The sequence below is a fragment of the Megalobrama amblycephala genome, linkage group LG15, assembly GCF_018812025.1.
Source record: "Megalobrama amblycephala isolate DHTTF-2021 linkage group LG15, ASM1881202v1, whole genome shotgun sequence".
Classification (NCBI taxonomy): domain Eukaryota; kingdom Metazoa; phylum Chordata; class Actinopteri; order Cypriniformes; family Xenocyprididae; genus Megalobrama; species Megalobrama amblycephala.
In genome coordinates, this window is record NC_063058.1 from 32,854,637 (window position 1) to 32,876,749 (window position 22,113).

General features: G+C 32.2%; 2 protein-coding genes across 2 annotated transcripts in view; one reads left to right on the plus strand and one right to left on the minus strand.

The window, feature by feature from the left end:
• spg11 (SPG11 vesicle trafficking associated, spatacsin) overlaps positions 1–6,507 on the minus strand; it is a 42,068-nt gene extending 35,561 nt beyond the window's left edge. The window contains 7 exon segments of the mRNA XM_048159153.1: positions 1,080–1,453; positions 1,533–1,670; positions 3,305–3,390; positions 3,392–3,492; positions 3,584–3,808; positions 3,886–4,052; positions 6,029–6,507. Of these exon segments, the coding sequence (XP_048015110.1) occupies positions 1,080–1,453; positions 1,533–1,670; positions 3,305–3,390; positions 3,392–3,492; positions 3,584–3,808; positions 3,886–4,052; positions 6,029–6,252 (1,315 nt within the window). The 5' untranslated portion in view covers positions 6,253–6,507.
• Positions 6,508–7,318: 811 nt separating this feature from the next.
• ciao2a (cytosolic iron-sulfur assembly component 2A) lies at positions 7,319–14,572 on the plus strand. The gene is made up of 5 exons (XM_048159160.1): positions 7,319–7,510; positions 7,914–8,078; positions 12,053–12,102; positions 12,410–12,455; positions 13,668–14,572. Exons 1-5 carry the CDS (start codon positions 7,399–7,401, stop codon positions 13,766–13,768), a joined length of 474 nt encoding a protein of 157 aa, XP_048015117.1. The 5' UTR covers positions 7,319–7,398; the 3' UTR covers positions 13,769–14,572.
• The last annotated feature ends 7,541 nt before the right edge of the window (positions 14,573–22,113 follow it).

The window sequence follows — 22,113 nt, forward strand, 5'->3', positions numbered from 1 at the left end:
AAATAAATATTTACATAAATGATTATGTTTAAATAAAAGCTTAAATATTTAAATAAATGCCTAAATAAATAAATAAATTCTTAAATAAATATTTAAATACTTATTGTAAATGCTAAAATAAATGCTTGAATAAAAAAGCTTGAATAAATGCTAAATTAAATAATGAAATAATTATTTAATTAAATTCTTAAATGCGTAAGTTAATAAAAATGCTTAAATACATGCAAAGTACTTTAATAGATAAATAAATGTTTAAATAAATATTTACATAAATTATTGTTTAAATAAAAGCTTAAATATTTAAATAAATGCATGTTTAAATAAATGCCTAAATAAATAAATTCTTAAATATTTAAATAAATACTTATTGTATTGTAAGTTAAAATAAATGCTTAAATAAAAAAGCTAGAATGAATAAATAAATCTTAAAATAAATAAAAAAATTAAATATAATTAATTAATATAAAAATAATTATTTAAATAAATTCTTAAATGCACAAGTTAATAAAAATGTTTATATACATACAAGATGCTTTAACAGATAAATAAATGCTTAAATTAATATTTATATAAATGATTATGTTTAAATAAATGCTAAAATAATTAATGAAATAATTATTTAAATAAATTCTTAAATGCACAAGTTAATAAAAATGCTTATATACATACAAGATGCTTTAATAGATAAATAAATGTTTAAATATTTATATAAATGATTATGTTTAAATAAATGTTTAAATAAATGCTAAAATAAATAATGAAATAATCATTTAAATAAATTCTTAAATGCATAAATTAATAAAAATGCTTACATACTGTACATACAAAATGCTTTAATAAATTAATTAATTTCCATCAGTTTAATGAGACTTTTTGGGGGTAAAATGTTCCAATAAAAATCGATGGTCCTAATATAGGCTTAATTTTCTTGACTTTTGCGTTAAAGTGTAATCTAGCCATGTTCATTACCATCTAATGAAACCGATGATCAAATTCTAGCCAGTGCATTAGAAATAAACAGGTAATATTTTGCTATGTGTCATAAGGTCAGAGGTCAGATAGCTGTGAACACGTCTCACCCTTCAGTAACAGACACAGGTGTTCGTCAGCTGATCTCTGGACGGGTACGGCAGGAGCGTCTGACCGCTGGTACGTGACGCTTTGACCTTCCAGATCCCAGTAGGCCAGAACCGTGTTTGCGTTCGCAGGGGACACAAACGTAACCAGCGCGGAGAACTCGGACACGTTCAGCCCTGCTGCCGTGGCTCCCTCCGGCACATCAAAAGACGTCACGGCGCCCCCTGGCTTCACGGAGGGCTGGGAGAGTTTGGCAGTGGCGGCCGCCCGACGGCACTCGATGTGCGGGAAGTCTCTGTACCAGGGTGACCTGCGTCCCGGCCGGTCCGGACCTTTAGATCGGCTGTACAGCAACGACAGACGCGCCTCCCACGACCTGAAGACATCGGAAAACGTTGCATTATGGTAGAAATCGAAAACAAGATCGCTGACATAGTTGTTTATTTATTTAGTACCTGTCCGTTTGAAATGATTTATCCAGTACCGTCAGGCTGTGGGCGGAGCTTGCGAGGCTGTCCTGATCCCATGATTCAGTGGGCCTGAGAAATGGCCGATCAGGGGCAGCGCGACAACACAAGTGATCTGGATACATCCTGAAATCCACAAATAAAACATAAGGAATAGATCTGGAAGATGCAGTTTACTTCATGATATTTAACAACAATAGAAAATTATATAATAACAATAATATAAAGTATACAGATGTAATTAATTGATATATATATATATATATATATATATACACACACAGTACTGTATATTATTAATAGCAGTATTTAATATGCAATTATGCAATATGTAAGCACTATTAAATAATGTTATTAATATTATACTGTATTTTGTAAATACATATAGTATTTATATAAAGTAAACATATATTTATAAATAAATAAAACATATCAGATGAAAAAACATATCCACATATCCACAAAAAAACCCAATAAGGAATAAATCTGGAAAATATATTGCAGTTTACTTCATGATATTTAACAACAATAGAAATAATAATAATAATAATAATAAATTATTAAAAAGTATACAGCTGCAATTAATTGTAATTTTATATATAATAAATTAATACATATATCCATTATATATAATATAATAATAATAATATTATATATATGCGCTACTGTATATTACACATTTATTTATATAATATATATAATATATATATATAATATGAAATATTATACAGTAGCATATATATATATATTATTTATTTATTTAAATATTATTTGTATAATATTATTTTTTTAAATTATTAATAACAGTATTTAATTATAATACATAATAAGTAATAATACATAATAATAATAATAATAATAAACAAATTATTAAAAAGTATACAGCTGCAATTAATTGTAATTTTATATATAATAAATTAATACATATATCCATTATATATAATAATGATAATATATATATATATATATATATATATATATATATATGCTACTGTATATTACACATTTTATTTATGTATATATATATATATATATATATATATATAATATGAAATATTATACAGTAGCATATATATATAAATAAATATATATATATATATATATATATATATATATATAATAATTTATTTATTTAAATATTATTTGTATAATATTAATTTTTTAAACTATTAATAACAGTATTTAATTATAATACATAAGTAATATATATAATAATAATAATAATAATAATAATATGAAGCAGACAGCAGCAACTAAATGTAATTTTATATAAATATATTAAATTCATACATATACCCAAGATTATTAAGTATATAGTACTGTAGAATATCAATATTAATATTATTATTCATATTATTATTATTAAGCATACAGCTGCAATTAAATGTATATATATATATATATATATATATATATATATATATATATATATATATATATATATATATATATATATATATATATATATATATATATATACACAAATTCATACATAAATCCAAGATTATTACATTTATAAAATATATTAAGTATGTAGTACTGTATAATATTAATATTATCTGTAATTATTAATAGCAGTATTTAATATGCAATTATGTAATATATACTAGTATTACATAAATTTATTAATGTAATAATAATCATCCTAACATAATAATAATCATCTTAGATGGAAAAAATGTACAAATTTCACAAAAATATTACAAGTGTCCACTTTCAAACCAAACCAAAAGGAGCTCGTTGTGATCACATGTGCGCACCGGAAGTAGTCGTTGAGGTCGACGGCGAGGGCCTGGTTCTGCCGGGTGACGGTCACGGCCGTACTGAGATCCTGTGAGATCTGGAAACAGACAGAAGGACGTGACGGCTGGAGAAACGTCTGCTGCGCCGCAGTACGAAGGAAAGTCCAGCGTAGCCATGAGCTTCCCATCAGTGCTGTCGAACACGTCTGACACACACCGTCAAAGAAAACACAGAGTAATGGAGGCGTTTCCACTCACAATCAACTGAACTGAGCTAAAACATGTGGTGAAGGATACATGTGAGTCCCGTGCTGAGCAGAAGGAACAGCGTTCCCCGAACGAGCCGCTGATCCACACAGACGTCCTCCGTCGGGAGCGGCTGGAGCCGGCAGCAGGACAGCGAGTGCAGACACGAGCTCTCGTCCGTCCAGCGCAGCTGCAGCAGGACACACGTGTTCACCAGCAGCACACAGCGTCCGTCAGCGAAGCTCAGCGGCCGCAGCGTCCTCAGATCACACACGTCTGTCAGGAGAAGGGCTGATGAAGATCACAGGAGCAGCGTTAATGTGACCTGTGTGACGGTGTGGTCGTTCACTCACCGGGGTGTTTGTCTTGGACGCAGCGCAGCAGCCAATCAGAAGGCCTCTCGCACACGAGCAGCACCTGGTCATGTGGATCCAGCTCATACAGCCTCAGATCGCACTGAGAGTCCAGCAGCAGCAACTTTGGGCTCACGTCCCGATCCGACAGATCTTCCCACAGGAAACTCAACCGCAAAAAAACAAAAAACATTTATATATACATATACAAACATACTAGGGCTGTAACGATAATCGTGATTATCGTGTACAAAATAAGAGTTTACGTAATATATGTGTGTTTGTTTTGTGTATAATTCTTATGTATATATAAATACACACACATACATGTATGTATTTAAGAAATATTATATATATATATATATATATATATATATATATATATATATATATATATATATATATATATATATATATATATTTATATATATTTATATTTTATATAAATGCAAATATTTTTAATAGAAATAAGATATTTTTCTTAAATATATACATGAATGTATGTTTATTTATATATACATAAGAATTGTACACAAAACAAACACACATATATTACGTAAACACAGACTCTTATTTTGTACACGATTAATCACGATTATCGTTGAACAGCCCTAAAACATACATATATATATATATATATATATATATATATATAGTAAAAATGTTGCATTTATTATATATAACATTTCAATTGATTACAGCTGTATGCTTTATTTTATAGTATTATTATTATATTATTTATTTTCTGTTATTTTTAAATTATCATGAATTAATGATATTACTAAAATGCTATAAAAATAAAGACAGCTTCAATTAATATTAGATATTAAATATTACTATTAATACAAAATACACATTCATTTGTATAAGTAATAATAATAATATATAATTATTTTATTCATTAAAAATAATAATAATTATTATTATTAGCATTTTGTAAAAATAGATATTATACAATATATTTTTAAACACAAACAAATAAATAAATATTTTTGTAGTGGTTTTACTTTTATAATTAATGGTAATTATATTGCACATGTTACTATTATAAACATTATTTCAGTTTACTCCATGATAGTTAGCAATAACAGCAAAGGTAATAATAATAATAATAATAATAAAGATAAAGTATACAACGGCAATTAATTGCAATGTTATATATAACAAATGCATACATATTGAAAACTTCTATTAATATTATTATACAGCACTGTATATCTTATGCATACACATATATATACATATATACATATATACATATACATATATATATATATATATATATATATATATATATATATATATATATATATATATATATATATATATATATATATATATACACTTCAATGGACTCCAAACGGTTGAAGGTCAAAATTACAGTTTCAGTGCAGCTTCAAAGAGCTTTAAAAGACGAGGAATAAGGGTCTTATCTAGAGAAACCATCGCTAATTTTCTAAAAAATAAATAAATAAATAAATAAAAAAATTATATAAGTTTTAACCATAAATGCTCATCTTGAACTAGCTCTCTTCTTCTTCTCTATTAGAATTCCGGCAGTGTAGACACTGCTAAGAGTATTACTGCCCTCCACAGGCCAAAGTTTGAACTAAATTGTTATATACTTGCACTAGCATATTGAATATGACAATTTAGTTCAAACTTTGACCTGTGGAGGGCAGTAATACACTTAGCAGTGTCTACACTGCTGGAATTCTAATAGAGAAGAAGAAGAAGAGAGCTAGTTCAAGATGAGCATTTATGGTTAAAACATTTTTTTTTTTTTTTTAGAAAATGGCCGATGGTTTCACTAGATAAGACTCTTATTCCTCGTCTGGTATCGTTTAAAGCTCTTTGAAGCTGCACTGAAACTGTAATTTTGACCTTCAACCGTTTGGAGGCCAGTGAAGTCCACTATAAGGAGAATAATCCTGGAATGTTTTCATCAAAAACCTTCATTTCTTTTCGACTGAAGAAAGAAAGACATGAACATCTTGGATGACATGGAGGTGAGTAAATTATCAGGAAATTTTAATTTGAAAGTGAACTAATCCTTTAACAGCAATAGAAATTGGAATAATTGAAATATGACATATACAGGTGCAATACTACATTTAATATCATCTCTTGCGGACTGACTCACTCAGTGCAGGTGTGCTGTAGTGTGTGAGGAGATCTTCTGGCCTCGGACAGGTTCCTCAGCCTCACTTCTCCTGCAGCGCTCACACAGCACAGCACTGACGGGCCTGTGCTCAGCCTGACCGCCGCCGTGTCCTCCACACCTGCACACACTCCAGTGTCCGGCAGCAGGTCCACCTGCAGCACGCGCTGAGCGCGCGCATCTGACCGGCTCAACGCCTTCAGCATCCCGAACCTGCCCGAACACACCGCTGTCAGATGAGGAAGTCACTCAGCTCAGGCCCGCGAACATACGGGGAATAAAAGACATCCTTCATCTCAGAGGAGCAGAAAACACAAACCAAGAGACCATCGAGATGAAGAAACAAAGTCCTCAACAAAGAAACTAAAGCGTTTGTTCTAATGTGAAAATATGAGCCTCCATGAGCCAAACAAACCACAGCTGATCATCACATGCTCATCACGTGACAGCAGGAAAACCAATCGAACACAGCACCCGTTTCCTCCTCCACCTCAGATAAAAATAATGCTTTTGTAAATCATAAAAAGTAAAATATGCCATACTAAGTCATATTTATGAGATGAAATGTCATAATTATGACATACTAAATCGAAATTATGACATAAGAAAGTCATAATTTCGACTTTTGTATAATATTAGTAATTTTAACAATTTTAACAATAATTATTATTATTTTGTATAATAATATGCTTTTGTAAATCATAATTATGACATAAAAAGTAAAATATGTCATACTAAGTCATATTTATGAGATGAAAAGTCGAAATTATGAAATAATAAATCGAAATTACGACACACTAAATCGAAATTATCAGAGCCGTTGAAATTTTAATTTAACGTATTTAACGGCTCTGGAAATGATGACATAAAACGTCATAAGAAAGTCATAATTTTTACTTTTGTATATTAGTAATTTTAACAATTTTAACATAATTATTATTATTTTGTATAATAATAAAAATGCCCCGAATAAATAAAAATCGAAGTTAATATCAAATATATATTTTTTCAGACATGCGCAATAACAGAACTTTTGAATAGCTTATGTTTTGGATGCTAATACAAAATATTTAATATATTTATATCTAACTTTTTTTTTAGATCGATTTGGCAGTTTGGCTTTTTACGAATATTTTTAGTATTTTCGCCAAGTATTTTATATTTAGTATTTTCGAAAAATACAAATAAAAGATCACATCAATTTTAATATCAAATAAACTTTTCCAAACCATTTACTAACGGTTTTATGATTTGACTTTCTCTGCTCGGCCGTTGATCGCTCTGGTCTGCGTGAACGCGGAAGAGCAGAAGCGCGTGACCGCTTAAGCAATGGCGATGGACCGGACCGGATCATGGAGCTTGTGTCCGGACTGCTGAGCCGAGTCCGGCTTCTGACAGGACTTTCTGAGCTGACGAATGACAAGAGAAGCAAGAAGATGGAGGAAAAAGCGCTGGAGGTGTACGGTGAGTCACGATGACCTTAACAAAGGCGTTTCACGGTACAGTGATGGTGTCAGATGGTACGTTTTATATATATTTAGCCATGGAATTAAATAATTACCATATTAATATAACATATAACACATATCTGTCACTAAATAGATGTTACCATGGTACATATCCACGATAAAAAGAAGGTTTTACCATGGTACAGAAATGATCTTGTGTTTGTATACCATGGTAAACATTACCATATTATTTATAAATAATACCATCATATTACTATAGTACATGTCCAAAATAAAAAGAAAACAATGTATTACCATGGTACAGTACCAAAGTTATGAAATATGGCATTTTGATGGAAACCAAGGTGAATGTTACATGTTTTCACAGATATTTCCTTGTTTAAATGATGTTTTCACAGATGTGATCCGGACGATTCGGGATCCGGAGAAGCCCAACACTCTGGAGGAGCTGGACGTCGTGACGGAGAAGTGTGTGGAGGTGCAGGAGCTCGGGGATGATGAGTATCTGATCATCATCAAGTTCTCTCCCACCGTACCGCACTGCTCTCTGGCCACTCTGATAGGTGTGTGTGTGTGTGTGTGTGTGATAAGGACAAACAGTCACATGACCTCAAACGTACATCGCTGCACCTCACAGATAACAGTACAAACAATGCAGAAAACACGTGTCATATCTTTTGTTGACAATGTCAAAATCACTCTGTACAGCATTGCAATCATTTTTTGCCATACAGATAATCATTATAAAGCGTTTAAACTTTTATTTGTGTTCACTCACAATACCAACAAAACGTTACGAATCTTTTGTTTCGAATCAGTGGTTCGGAGCGTGAATCAAACTGCCAAAGTCACATGAATTACTGAAATTTTGAAACGTTTCGAAACACTTGTGACGTAACGAAGCCTCGTTTACTGAAATCATGTGACTTTGGCGCTCCGAACCACTGATTCAAAACAAAAGATTCGTAAAGCTTCATGAAGCAGTGTTTTGAAATCGTCCATCACTAGATATTGTTGAATAAAGTCGTTATTTTGTTTTTTGGCGCACAAAAAATATTCTCGTCGCTTTATAATATTAAGTAGGGCTGGGTATTGACACAATTTTCACGATTCGATTCGATTACTATTCACATGCTTTCGATTCGATTACGATTTCGATATCGATTATTTCGGATGTATTATATCAGTTACAGTACATGGAGGAAAAAAATCTCTCAACTAATGCTGTAATGTAATGGGGCGTTCACACCAGACGCGACTTGCGTGAATAAACCGCGCTATTCGCGCGTAGTTGGACTCTTGAACATTTTGAGTTAACTCGCTTCATTCGCGCGTGAAATTCACTTCACAACAGACACAAATTTGCGTCATGAGAGATGCTCTCTTCCACTTCTTTCTGCACACTTCCTCTGAATAAACACAACTCGTCAGCGGGAAAGTAGTTGTAAAATATGGTGAATAAGCTCAATTTGTCGGCTTTAGCTAGCTTGTAGTCTCAATATGTATAGTAGTATGAAGATTTATCGTACAGCGACAATGATTTTGTCCTCCATTGTTGTTTCGGATTTCTGCCTCCGCTCGTAATCACGTCACTACTAGAGCAGGCTCCTGATTGGTTAACGCAGCACAAATTTTCGCCAAAGTTCAGATTTTTCAACTTCGTTTGCGATTTGTGCGAATTATGCACGTCAAACATCCGAAACGCTCAATTCACGCAAATCGCGTCATTTGCGCCGCAGGATGCCTATTCGCGTCTTTGCATTGACTTAACATGTAAATCACTCGCGCTTAACGCTTCATTCGCTTAACGCACCATAAGTCAGCTGGTACTACTATAATAATATAGGTTAAATTAACTTATTTATATACAAACACTTAAATGATGTTTTTATTATAAATAAAGTTTAGAATTACATAATCATATTTCTACTCCAAATCGTTTTTTTGAAATATAAACATTTAAATCGTGGCTGTCGTAACTGATGTATTCAAACATGCATTAAATATTGAAGAACATTAAAAATTATAATGAATATGTAACGGTGCATAGCTATATTTATCTTTCTAGAGTTCACTTTTCTAGCTGACTAATGAGTTTATGGTCACTGAATATGTTTTTCTGAGGTAAATGTGACGTTACGTGACATTGAAGCTGTTTTATTGACGTCTTTCTGAGGTTGAAACACTGATTGAGCGATTACACAAGACATGATACGGATTTCAGTAAGTTGTACTGTATATTTTAACATACCTTCAGATGTTCATGCATGTTTATTTCGCTGTAACTGGTATTAAAACGGAGGAGAGGATGATCACATGCTTCTCTTTAACTGAGGCGCTAAAGCGATCCGTCACGCCACATTAAACAGCGCCAAAACGGTATTTATTTTTTGAATCTCATAATAAGATGGATGTCATTTGAAATCTGAGACTTTGCTTCATATCAAAAGTAACAAAGATTATTGTGATTTATTGGATGGGAGGCGCTACATATTCTGCTCATTCATCAACTGAAAACAGACTAGACTAATCGATTCTTGGGATTTAAGTAAAAATGAGAATCAATTAAAATCGAGAAATCGATATTTTTTACCCAGCCCTAGTATTAAGGTTGAACCACTGCAGTCACATGACTGTTTTAAATATGTCTTTAGTAGCTTTCTGGGCATTGAAAGTGTTAATTATCTTGCTGTCAATGCAGGCCTCACTGAGCCATCGGATTTCATCAAAAATATCTTAATTTGTGAACTAACCCTTTAAGGTCCATGTAAACGGCTCTACTGTCTTAACGAGCGAGTCGTTGAATCATTTAGTCAAACAATTCATTCTAAATGGCTGATTCATTCGGGGACAAAGCACGTAGTCGTTGAATCATTCATTAGACCGATTTGTTCAAAAACGCAGATTCATCCACGTGATGTAAAAGAAAACGCGATTCACCTTCTTCCATTGCTCCTGTCCCCGGTTCACCACTGTTCCTTCCTTGGAGCACTTTTGATAGATACTGACCACTGCAGGATGAAGAATTCCTATTAAAAATGAACACGATTCATGCGTTTTTGATGTTACAGAATAGTTGGTTTTGAAGGTCTAACGATCTGATTAATGTGACGATCTGCTCAGTGTCAAGAGCAGCTTGACTGTCTGAATGTTAACAGAGTTTCTAGTAGCGAACCTTATCAATAAATAATTGTACTTATTAATAATTTCAAGCCACAGCATGCGATAGTGGGTGAATCTCACAGGGACATATTTCACTTCAAAATCAAAAGACAAATTGGAAATTATGTTTTGCATTAGCAAAATGACTTATTTAATTATTAATTATCAAATAATGTAAATAATCACACACATTTTATATATATATATATATATAGTATAAGCTATTCAATAAAATTATTTTTTTAAATATTTATTTAAATTGTCATAAAATGTGTATATATGTCATAAAATGCATTAATAAATACATATAAAATGTAACAAATTAAATAATAATAATTTAAATTAATTGTAATGTATATATTTTAATAATATAAATGTAAATAATAATATAAAATAATAAAACAATTTTTAAAATAATAAAAATATTAAAATAATATACAATTATAGTATTTATTTTTATTTATATATATATATATATATATATATATATATATTACACACACGTATAAACTATTCAATAAAATTATTTTTAATATTTATTTAAATTGTCATAAAATGCATTAATAAATACATATAAAATGTAAAAAATTAAATAATAATATATATAAATTATGTATATATTTTAATAACATAAATGTAAATAATATAAAATAATAATACAATTATTAAAAAAATAAACCTAAAAATATTAAAATAATATACAATATAATTATTTTATTTATATATATGTGTGTGTGTGTGTGTGTGTGTATATATATATATATATATATATATATATATATATATATATATATATATATATATATATATATATTTAAAATAAATCAAATGGCAAATGACACATGCATCAAAAATAAATTAAACTAAATAAACATTCAAATTAAATAATTATTATTTTATAGAATATTTACCCCAAAATCATTTTCATTCTGGAAATGTTTATCATCCATTGACAAAGGGTTTCAGTTTTGATGATTTCAACACAGTGTTACACAAACAACGTAATCTTTTCCCTTGTTTAGTTTGTTTTTTGGCGACGAACCTGTGGCAAAATGCCATGAAATGGATTTGAACACGCAGCGTTTGTGTTCTGGTCTCAGTGAAACTCTTTTATAATTTCTTGAGATCAAGATTAGACTTGAGCTGCACTTGATGTTTGTTTCCTCGAGTCGATATGTGGAGAGTTTAATTAACCCCTATCGGTCACACAGACTTGTAAATATCCCTCATTATCCGTGTTTCACCTCGACCGGTTGATCTCAGGAGACCCGCTCCAGCGCTCCGCACAGGAAGGGCTTTGATGAGGTCGACCGACTGAATCACAATGAACGCCTAATTAAACTCACTTTGGCACCTGTTCTTCCTCTTCCTGCAGGTCTGTGCCTACAAGTCAAGCTTCAGCGCTGCCTGCCGTTCAAACACAAGGTGCGTCCTCATCATTAAAGCTCAGCGTTATTACTGCTTCCTGAAAGAGGGAGAAACACTTTGATTCCCTGGATGTGGATGGTGTATTTTTAGGAGTGTGGAAATGGGAACGAATGGGAAGAGTAAACAATCTCCTCGTGCCGTGTAGGTTTTTAATGAGATGTCACATTGATGAAAGGCCGTTAAATGAAAGCGACCGCGACGGCCATTGTTGCCCTTTCTGTTTCTGTGATGCTTCGTGTTTCTGATGTCCTGTTCTTTCTGCTGCCTCTGATCGTATTTTCTCTCCGGCTTTATTCCCTTCCAGCTGGAGATTTACATAACTGAGGGAACGCACTCGACCGAGGAGGATAGTGAGTGTTCATTACAACAATTTCTGCCTTTTTAAAAGCCGCTGGAATGACTTTCACACGACCCTGAGGCCCAAATATCCTCCACACAAGTCCATGAACACAAGATAACAAGCTTGTTAGATGTGCACTTCACACTTCATTAATAAAACTCTCATTAAATTTTAATTCGGTAATTTTTTGTTTACAGTAATTGTGTGTATTTATAAACAAAACAATTATATATATATATATATATATATATATATATATATATATATTTGTTTTGTTTATAAATACACACATATATAATGCATTTTATGGTTTTATTTTATTAAATTTATTTAAATAAGTAAATGCATGATTTTATTTAATAATTTAAAAAAATAGGTTGAATTAAATAATCATATATATATTCAAAATTAATTGTTTCATTTTTAATTTAAATTGTCAAAAAATATTTTTTGACTTATTTTTTATAACATGCATTACTAAATATTTGTAAAAATGTATGGAAAATTAAATAATAAATAATATATAATTTTTAATTTATATATTTTTATAATAAATAATAATCATTTTAATTTATATATAGTGTGTATATATATATATATACACACACAAATATAATGTATTTTATGAAAAATTAAATATATGATTTTATTTAATAATTGTAGTTATTAAAATAAGTTTTTATTAAATAGTCATGTATATATATTAAAATACATTTATTTTCACAAAATTAAAAAATTAAAAAGTAAATAATATATTGTTTTGTTCATAAATACACATATATAATGCATTTGTTAAAATTATTGCATTTATTAAAAATAAGTTTAATTAAATAATCATACAATTATTCAATAAAATTGTTTGTTTTTATTTAAATTGTCATAAAATGTGTGTAATAACTTATTTTTCATAAAATGCATTTGTAAATACTTATGAAAATTTAAATTATAAATAATGTATATTTTTTTATTTATATATTTTTATAATATATAAAATGTAAAAAATAATTTTAATTTATATATTTTTTTTTTTTAAAGGTTAAAACAAACTCTTCGATTAATTGTACAGCGGCGTTTGATTACTGGTCCTTATCTCGAAATATTCCTCAAATCTCGTGTTTATTTGGCTGATCTGCTGCACACGTGCGGCCCGTCGTCCAGCGGGAGATTGTATCTGTGCATGATGGAGTCGTTGCGTCTCTGAACTGATTTTCCTGTGTCTCAGTTAACAAACAGATCAACGATAAGGAGCGCGTGGCGGCCGCCATGGAGAACCCCAACCTGCGTGAGATCGTGGAGCAGTGCGTTACTGAACCAGACGACTGAGTTCGGCTCACACCACACCGTCTACACGTGTTTGCTTTCTCAAACGGGCTGGAAGGATAATATCTGATGAAACTGAAGCCAAGCTGTCGATGCGCAGCGCTCGTCTTCATAACAGCTGCACAGCAGGACTTTTGCAGACGCCGAGAAGCTGTCTGGATGAAGGATGAAGGTCTCTGTCCTTTCCGCCTGCTTCCCGTTTGTTTTGATTCATTGAAGAACAACATTCCTCAAGCTGAGAGACAAAACAGCAACTTCCTGTTAAACTTCCTGGGTAAACAACCAAAATATTGCATCAGATCACAAAAGAACACCTTTAAAGGATAGTTCACTAACTCTCATGTCCCCAAACATCTGACTTTTTGTGTTTGTGCAACTGTTTCCATACAGTCAGAGTGGATTGTAATATAAACTGCTGAAAAATGCAGAAAAACCACTATAAAAATGATCATTTATGAGCGAAAACAGTTGTTCTGTTCGTCACACAAAGCTCCAGAAGACTTAATGATGTTTTATGGCACTTTTGGAGCTCATCATCATCCGTCCTCGTTCTCTTTCATCGTGTGGTGAAGAGCAGCTCAGACTTTCTGCCGAATATCACAGAAGTCATATGGGTTTAAAACCACATGAGAGTCAGTAAATGATGACAAATTTAAACGTTTGGGGAAACAAAAGCAAATTTCGACTAGTTTTTAAAGATTTTTTTTTGTGATGGACAATAATGAGTTTGTAAATAATTTGATTTTGTAAGGGAAAAGTTTATATTTGTAGAATTCAGGATCTTACAAATAAAACCCTTCTCGGAGAGGTGACGTGAGGAGTGTGTTTTTAGGTATATATGGTTCCCACACTCATGGAAAACACGTTTTATAGGCCTGGAGAAGTCATTGAAGTTAATTAAATCTTTGATTTGTGTAGTGAATATAATTTAATTTCGAATTTGCTAGAAATGAATTTTCATGTGAGTGAAATATCTATAAATTATTTTTACAAGTTAATTGAATTAATAATAATAATAATTTATTTCATACTAAATAAATTATACATGTATATTTTAATTTATAAACTTTAAAACATTTAAATATTAAATAATAATAATCTAATTCATACTAAACAATAAAGGTATATTTAAATTAAAAAATGTACATTTTAAATATTAAATGATAATCTAATTCATCCTAAATTTATAAAATGTATTTTCCAATTAAATATACAAAACATTTAAATATTAAATAATAATAATCTAATTCATACTAAACAATAAATTTACTTATCTTTAAATGAGATATTTTTTAAAATATTAAATCATTAATAATTTAAGTCATGCTAAATGTATAAAATGTATATTCAAATTAAAAAATGTAAAATTTAAACATTAAATAATAATAATAATATAATTCATGCTAAATAATAAAGGTATATTTAAATAAAAATATGTTTTAAATATTAAATGTTAATCTAATTCATACTAAATTTATAAAATGTATTTTCAAATTAAATATGTAAAATATTTAAATATTAAATAATAATCTAATTCATACTAAATAATAAATATACTTATATTTAAATTAAAGATTTTTTAAAAAATTAATTAATAATCTGTCATGCTAAATGTATAAAATTAAAAAATGCAAAACATTTAAATATTAAATATTAATAATAATCTAATTCATACTAAAGGTATAAAATGTATAGCCTAATTAAATGTAAAATTTAAACATTAAATAATAATAATAATAATAATCTAATTCATGCTAAATAATAAAGGTATATTTAAATAAAAATATGTTTTAAATATTAAATGTTAATCTAATACTAAATTTATAAAATGTATTTTCAAATTAAATATGTAAAACATTTAAATATTAAATAATAATCTAATTCATACTAAATAATAAATATACTTATATTTAAATTAAAGATTTTTTAAAAAATTAATTAAAAATCTGTCATACTAAATGTATAAAATTAAAAAATGTAAAACATTTAAATATTAAATATGAATAATAATCTAATTCATACTAAAGGTATAAAATGTATAGCCTAATTAAATATAAAATGTAAACATTAAATAATAATAATAATAATAATCTAATTCATATAAAATCATTTTAAAAAATAATAATTATATAATTATCTTTAATAAAAAGAATAATAATTAGATCATTATTTTGCCCAGCAGGTCTTGATCTTTATATTTTCCCAGCTGTTGTGGATGCTGTAATGACAGAAGATGCCAAACGGTGGCGCTCAGCATCCTCGCACCATCAGCTTCAGCTGTGCACATCGACGGGAGACAGTCTGACATGATCCGTTTGAGCGCCTCAACACAACACACACTCCATCAGACACCATCTGACAGGCTTCATTTTTACATCGATTCACAGATTTACTTTACATTGCAGGCTAAAAAGCTCTTTTTAAAAACATTTTACGTAACCAGACGGGTCACTTCAGAACGAAGTCTTCTTTACGATGATCATAAAACATTAAAAGTTAGATAAATTCCTCTGGACATCTGACTGACTGCGGCTTTGACATCTCAAGTCAAGCATCAAGTATTCACCAGACTTCAGCCGTCACACAATCAAGGCCGTTTTAATGAAGGCGTCAAATGAACATAAACGCAGATAATGAAGTTGCTTATGAGTATAAATAACTCTGAGAAATGAGTGATTAAGACTGCCGGAACAATCCATTTCCTCACATATTTATTTAAAAGCTCTTGCTAAACAATGTTAATTGGTTTACAGTGTGAATACTGATTGTGTTTATTGATTGTTGGCAGTCTCCTGTTAGAGACGCATCGAGCTAATAGCTTCTAATTTACAGAAGGTGCTTACGTTCACAGAAAGATCATCAATAACGTTAAAGTAATTCATTAGTGAATTTCTAGGTCATTTTCTGTGAAAAGTCCAACTAAATTGTGTTTCGGTGCTTCTAATTAGCCACTTGTCAATATTAAAGAGTCCATATTATGCTCTTTTACAGTCTTGATGTTGTTTTTGTGCTCTGCTAGATTGAATGTTGATTATTTTCCTCATATTCTCCATTGTTGCAGCTCCTCTCTTCCCAGTCTGTCAGTAACACTCTTAGTTCCTGTCTCTATGAAGCTCCTCCTTCTGAAAAGCACAATGTGCTCTGATTGGTCGGCTGGAGCAATGTGATGTGATTGGTGTTTGGGAAATGTCCCGCCCCTTACCATACTTTCAGTACCCGGATCCTCCTTCTACGCAGCCATGATGTTGTAATTGATGCAGTATGTGGTCTGGCATTGTCATGTTGGAAAATGCAAGGTCTTCCCTGAAAGAGACGACGTCTGGATGGGAGCATATGTTGTTCTAGAACTTGGATGTACCTTTCAGCATTGATGGTGCCTTTCCAGATGTGTAAGCTGCCCATGCCACACGCACTCATGCAACCCCATACCATCAGAGATGCAGGCTTCTGAACTGAGCGCTGATAACAACTTGGGTTGTCCTTGTCCTCTTTAGTCCGGATGACATGGCGTCCCAGTTTTCCAAAAAGAACTTCAAATTTTGATTCGTCTGACCACAGAACAGTTTTCCACTTTGCCACAGTCCATTTTGAATGAGCCTTGACCCAGAGAAAACGCCTGCGCTTCTGGATCATGTTTAGATATGGCTTCTTTTTTGACCTATAGAGTTTTAGCCGGCAACGGCGAATGGCACGGTGGATTGTGTTCACCGACAATGTTTTCTGGAAGTATTCCTGAGCCCATGTTGTGATTTCCATTACAGTAGCATTCCTGTATGTGATGCAGTGCCGTCTAAGGGCCCGAAGATCACAGGCATCCAGTATGGTTTTCCGGCCTTGACCCTTACGCACAGAGATTGTTCCAGATTCTCTGAATCTTTGGATGATATTATGCACTGTAGATGATGATAACTTCAAACTCTTTGCAATTTTTCTCTGAGAAACTCCTTTCTGATATTGCTCCACTATTTTTCTCCGCAGCATTGGGGGAATTGGTGATCCTCTGCCCATCTTGACTTCTGAGAGACACTGCCACTCTGAGAGGCTCTTTTATACCCAATCATGTTGCCAATTGACCTAATAAGTTGCAAATTGGTCCTCCAGCTGTTCCTTATATGTACATTTAACTTTTCCGGCCTCTTATTGCTACCTGTCCCAACTTTTTTGGAATGTGTAGCTCTCATGAAATCCAAAATGAGCCAATATTTGGCATGACATTTCAAAATGTCTCACTTTCAACATTTGATATGTTATCTATATTCTACTGTGAATAAAATATAAGTTTATGAGATTTGTAAATTATTGCATTCCTTTTTTATTCACAATTTGTACAGTGTCCCAACTTTTGGGGAATCGGGTTTGTACATTTTGTGAATACTGAAACGTTTGAAAATGTTCTTGAAACATGATGTACTATCAAAACGCTTGACTTGATTGGTCAATGCAGTCATTATGCACTCAGATATTTTTGCATAAGTTGTTTCCTTCATATATGTTCTACTTTCAGTAGTTTCAGTCTGGAGTCACGAGGTCTGTGCATAATTTGTGAAAGTGTATCTTGTACCGATTCCAGGTAATCAGTCTCCCTTCCTCAAGGAAAACGCCTTGGCTGGAAACACGGAGACACATTATCTCTTAAGACCACACTATGAATGACAAATGAAGGCGAATCACACCCGGCACACGCTTAGAGCCCTAAAACCCTGAAGAGAATTAGCATCCGAGCCGGAGATTCCCCCGGCAGGCGTACTTTCAGTTTATGAGCATGTTAAAGAGCACCTGTTTTGCTTTTTTCATCATTCTTTAGTGTGAAACGTTGCTGTTTGAGCATGTAAAAGTCCCTCCAGCAGGAGTTCTTCTCTATATCAGTGTCAGTGTTTCTCCCTGAAACGCCTCCATCGTAGTCTTGAGTTTTCTTCCAGGAACAAACACGTCACAATATTCCTCATTTAAATAATTCATATGCAAAATAAAGGGGCGGGGCCTGGTTGAGTTAGTTATTTAGTTAGTGAGTTAGTTAATAGTTTGAACTAAATTGTCATATACAATATGCTAGTGCAAGTATATAACAACTAGTTCAAACTTTGGCCTGAGGAGGGCAGTAATACACTTAGCAGTGTCTACACTGGCGGTATTCTAATAGAGAAGAAGAAGAGAGCTAGTTCAAGATGAGCATTTATGGTTAAAACGTATAAAACTTTTATTATTTTTTTAGAAAATGAGCGATGGTTTCTCTAGATAAGACTCTTATTCCTCGTCTGGAATCGTTTAAAGCTCTTTGAAGCTGCACTGAAACTGTAATTTTGACCTTCAACCGTTTGGAGCCCAGTGAAGTCCACTATAAGGAGAAAAATCCTGGAATGTTTTCCATCAATAAACCTTAATTTATTTTCGACTGAAGAAGAGAAAGACATGAACATCTTGGATGACATGGGGGTGAGTAAATTATCAAGAAATTTTAATTTGAAAGTGGACTAATCCTTTAACTAGTAGCGTGACCTTATTGTAAAGTGTCACACCATCTAGTTTGGTTTGCAATGACATGCACAGATGGATGAATCATTCACAATATGAGCAGCAACCTGAATTAAGAGAGTAAACAGAGTCAGTTTTGAATGTCATATGAACAATAACAGTAACTGTGAATGCAGTGAGTTCAGTCGCACTTAAGCTGCTCGTGCGTTACGCAACAGCAACTCTGTTGTTATGCAGAAAGTGCTCTGGTCTCTAATCTAACTTCCCTCATTTTACAGGTTCAGGAACAAAAGCGAAGACGACACGAGACGCAACGGCCGCCTGCAGGGACAGGCGAAACAAATAGACAGCGTTCATTCATCAAAGACTCAATCAGACCCTTTACACCAGACACATCTCGCTCATGCTACACCAGGACACAGTTGTTTAGGGAGCTGTGTGGCGCGGATTTGTGTTTATGAATATATAATGTGCATTAGAATATATATTAGAATCGTGTTCCCTACAGGTGTTTCGATTTGTTTTGTTTACCGTGTCCATGTCGTACACAGGAGTTGAGGAAAATATTCATTGTGCCATAATTCAGAGGATGTTATTGGGTTCAGGAGGGGATATTCATGGCTCGCGCTCTCCGTCGCTCATGACGTCGACAAACCAATATACTGATCTACTGTTTCTGAGACTGAATTGTTTTCCTTGAGTTTTCAAGCTACACCCACCAAACTCTGCTCAAAACTTCAGACCTTTCTGACTCAGAATGCTGTTAACTGATTTGATTTTCGTTAAATGGATGATCAAAACTATGAAAAGTCCCATAGACTTACATTGAGGGGGTGAAGACTTTTGTAGAATAAGCTAGCAATGTATTAAATCATGTCAGCAACATGTTAAATCAGGATAGCAACGTGCTAACTTGTGCTAGCATTGTTAAATCACTCTAATCATGCTAGCAAAATATGCTAAGACATGTTAGCAATAGGTGCATCCCAATTCGCGTACTTATGCACTATTCTATGACGTGCAAGTAGTGCGTTCACACTGAAAATAACAAAAAGAAAAAGTAGCCTTCACTTTAAATACCTGGATGATGCGCTAAAATAACGGAAAAACGAAGTGTGGAACGTTGGACACTTCATGCACTCAACTGTCGCAGCTTTAATTACGTAACAGAGTCTGTTGTTAAATGACAAAATAACCTTATACAATTCATGCACTACATGGATGAGTGCATAGTGCATAAGTACGTAGTGTATAGTGCGTCATTTGGGATACACCAAATGTGTTAAATCATGCTAGCAACATGCTAATCATGTTAGCAATGTGTTAAATCATATTAATAACATGCTAACTCATGTTAGCAAATGTGTTTTCAACATGTTAATCATGCTAGCAAAACATGCTAAAACATACGAGCAACATGTTAGATAATGGTAGCAACATGTTACATGTTTACAATCATGCAAAGCTAACAACATGTTAAATTATTTTAAATCATGTTAGGATAGCATGTTATGCACATGCTAGCTAACTTATGTTAAATCATGTTAGTAATGTAAGTATGCACTTTGTTAGCAATGTTTAGCGTTAAACATGTTAATCATGCTAGCAACATGCTAAAACATACTAGCAACATGTTAAATAATGGTAGCAACATGTTACATGTTTACAAAAAGCAGGCACATGTTAACTCATGGTAGCAACGTACATGTTATCATGCTTACAAAAAGCAGGCACCATGTTAACAACATGCTAATCATGCTAGCAACATGTTAAGAACAAGCTAACTCATGCTAGCAACATGTTAATCATGCTAGCAACATGCCAAAGACTATAGAATAACACAAGACGTGTCACTCGTATTGTTTTGAATGGGAGAAAGTGTAACGCGCAATAAGGCGGAATAAGTCCCGCCTTCTAAATAAGAGCCAATTGCCGACTGTTAAAGTCATTGCGTCACTTCAGCGGCCGTTATAATTGCCGGTTTCTATAGAAACAGTCAGACGCGTGCCTCCGAAGAGACACGCATTTAGGTCTGCGCATGCACATTAGCTTGATCCAGCCTGAAAAATACAGTTTTTTGTCATGATTCGATCGTTTAGAAACTAAATTTATGAGCCGGTTGTTGTTAGATTTCATTGGTGATTTCAAATATGAAATTTAATCGTAAGGTTGGCGAACAGTTTTGTAGAATTTGATGTTTCCCCATTCAAAGAGATAGGGCATGATGCCCAGGATGCCCGAGAGGCGTTACAAAGATGGCCACCAAGTGAAATGACTTGTCTTAAAAGGGACATTGAACACATTAAATAATGGTAGCAACGTTACATGTTTACAAAATGCAGGCACCATGTTAACTCATGGTAGCAACGTACTTAATCATGCTATTATCATGATAACAACATGCTAATTATGCTAGCAACATGTTAAGAACAAGCTAATCATGTTAGCAACATGTTAACAACATGCTAATCATGCTAGCAACATGTTAATCATGATAGCAAAATGCTAAACATACTAGCAACACGTTAAATAATGGTAGCAACATGTTACATGTTTACAACATGCAGGCAACATGTTAACTCATGGTAGCAACGTACTAAATCATGCTATCACCATGATAACAACATGCTAATCATGCTAGCAACATGTTAAGAACATGCTAATCATGTTAGCAACCTGTTAACAACATGATAATCATGCTAGCAACATGTTAAAACATGGTAACTGTGTTAAATAATGCTAAGAAAATTGTGAAAATTATGTAATATTGACATGTTAAAACATGCTAGCAATGAGTTAAATCATGTTAAAATGTTAAAAATAATAGCAATGTGTTCAATCATGCTAGCAACATGTTAACAAAAAGCTAATCATGC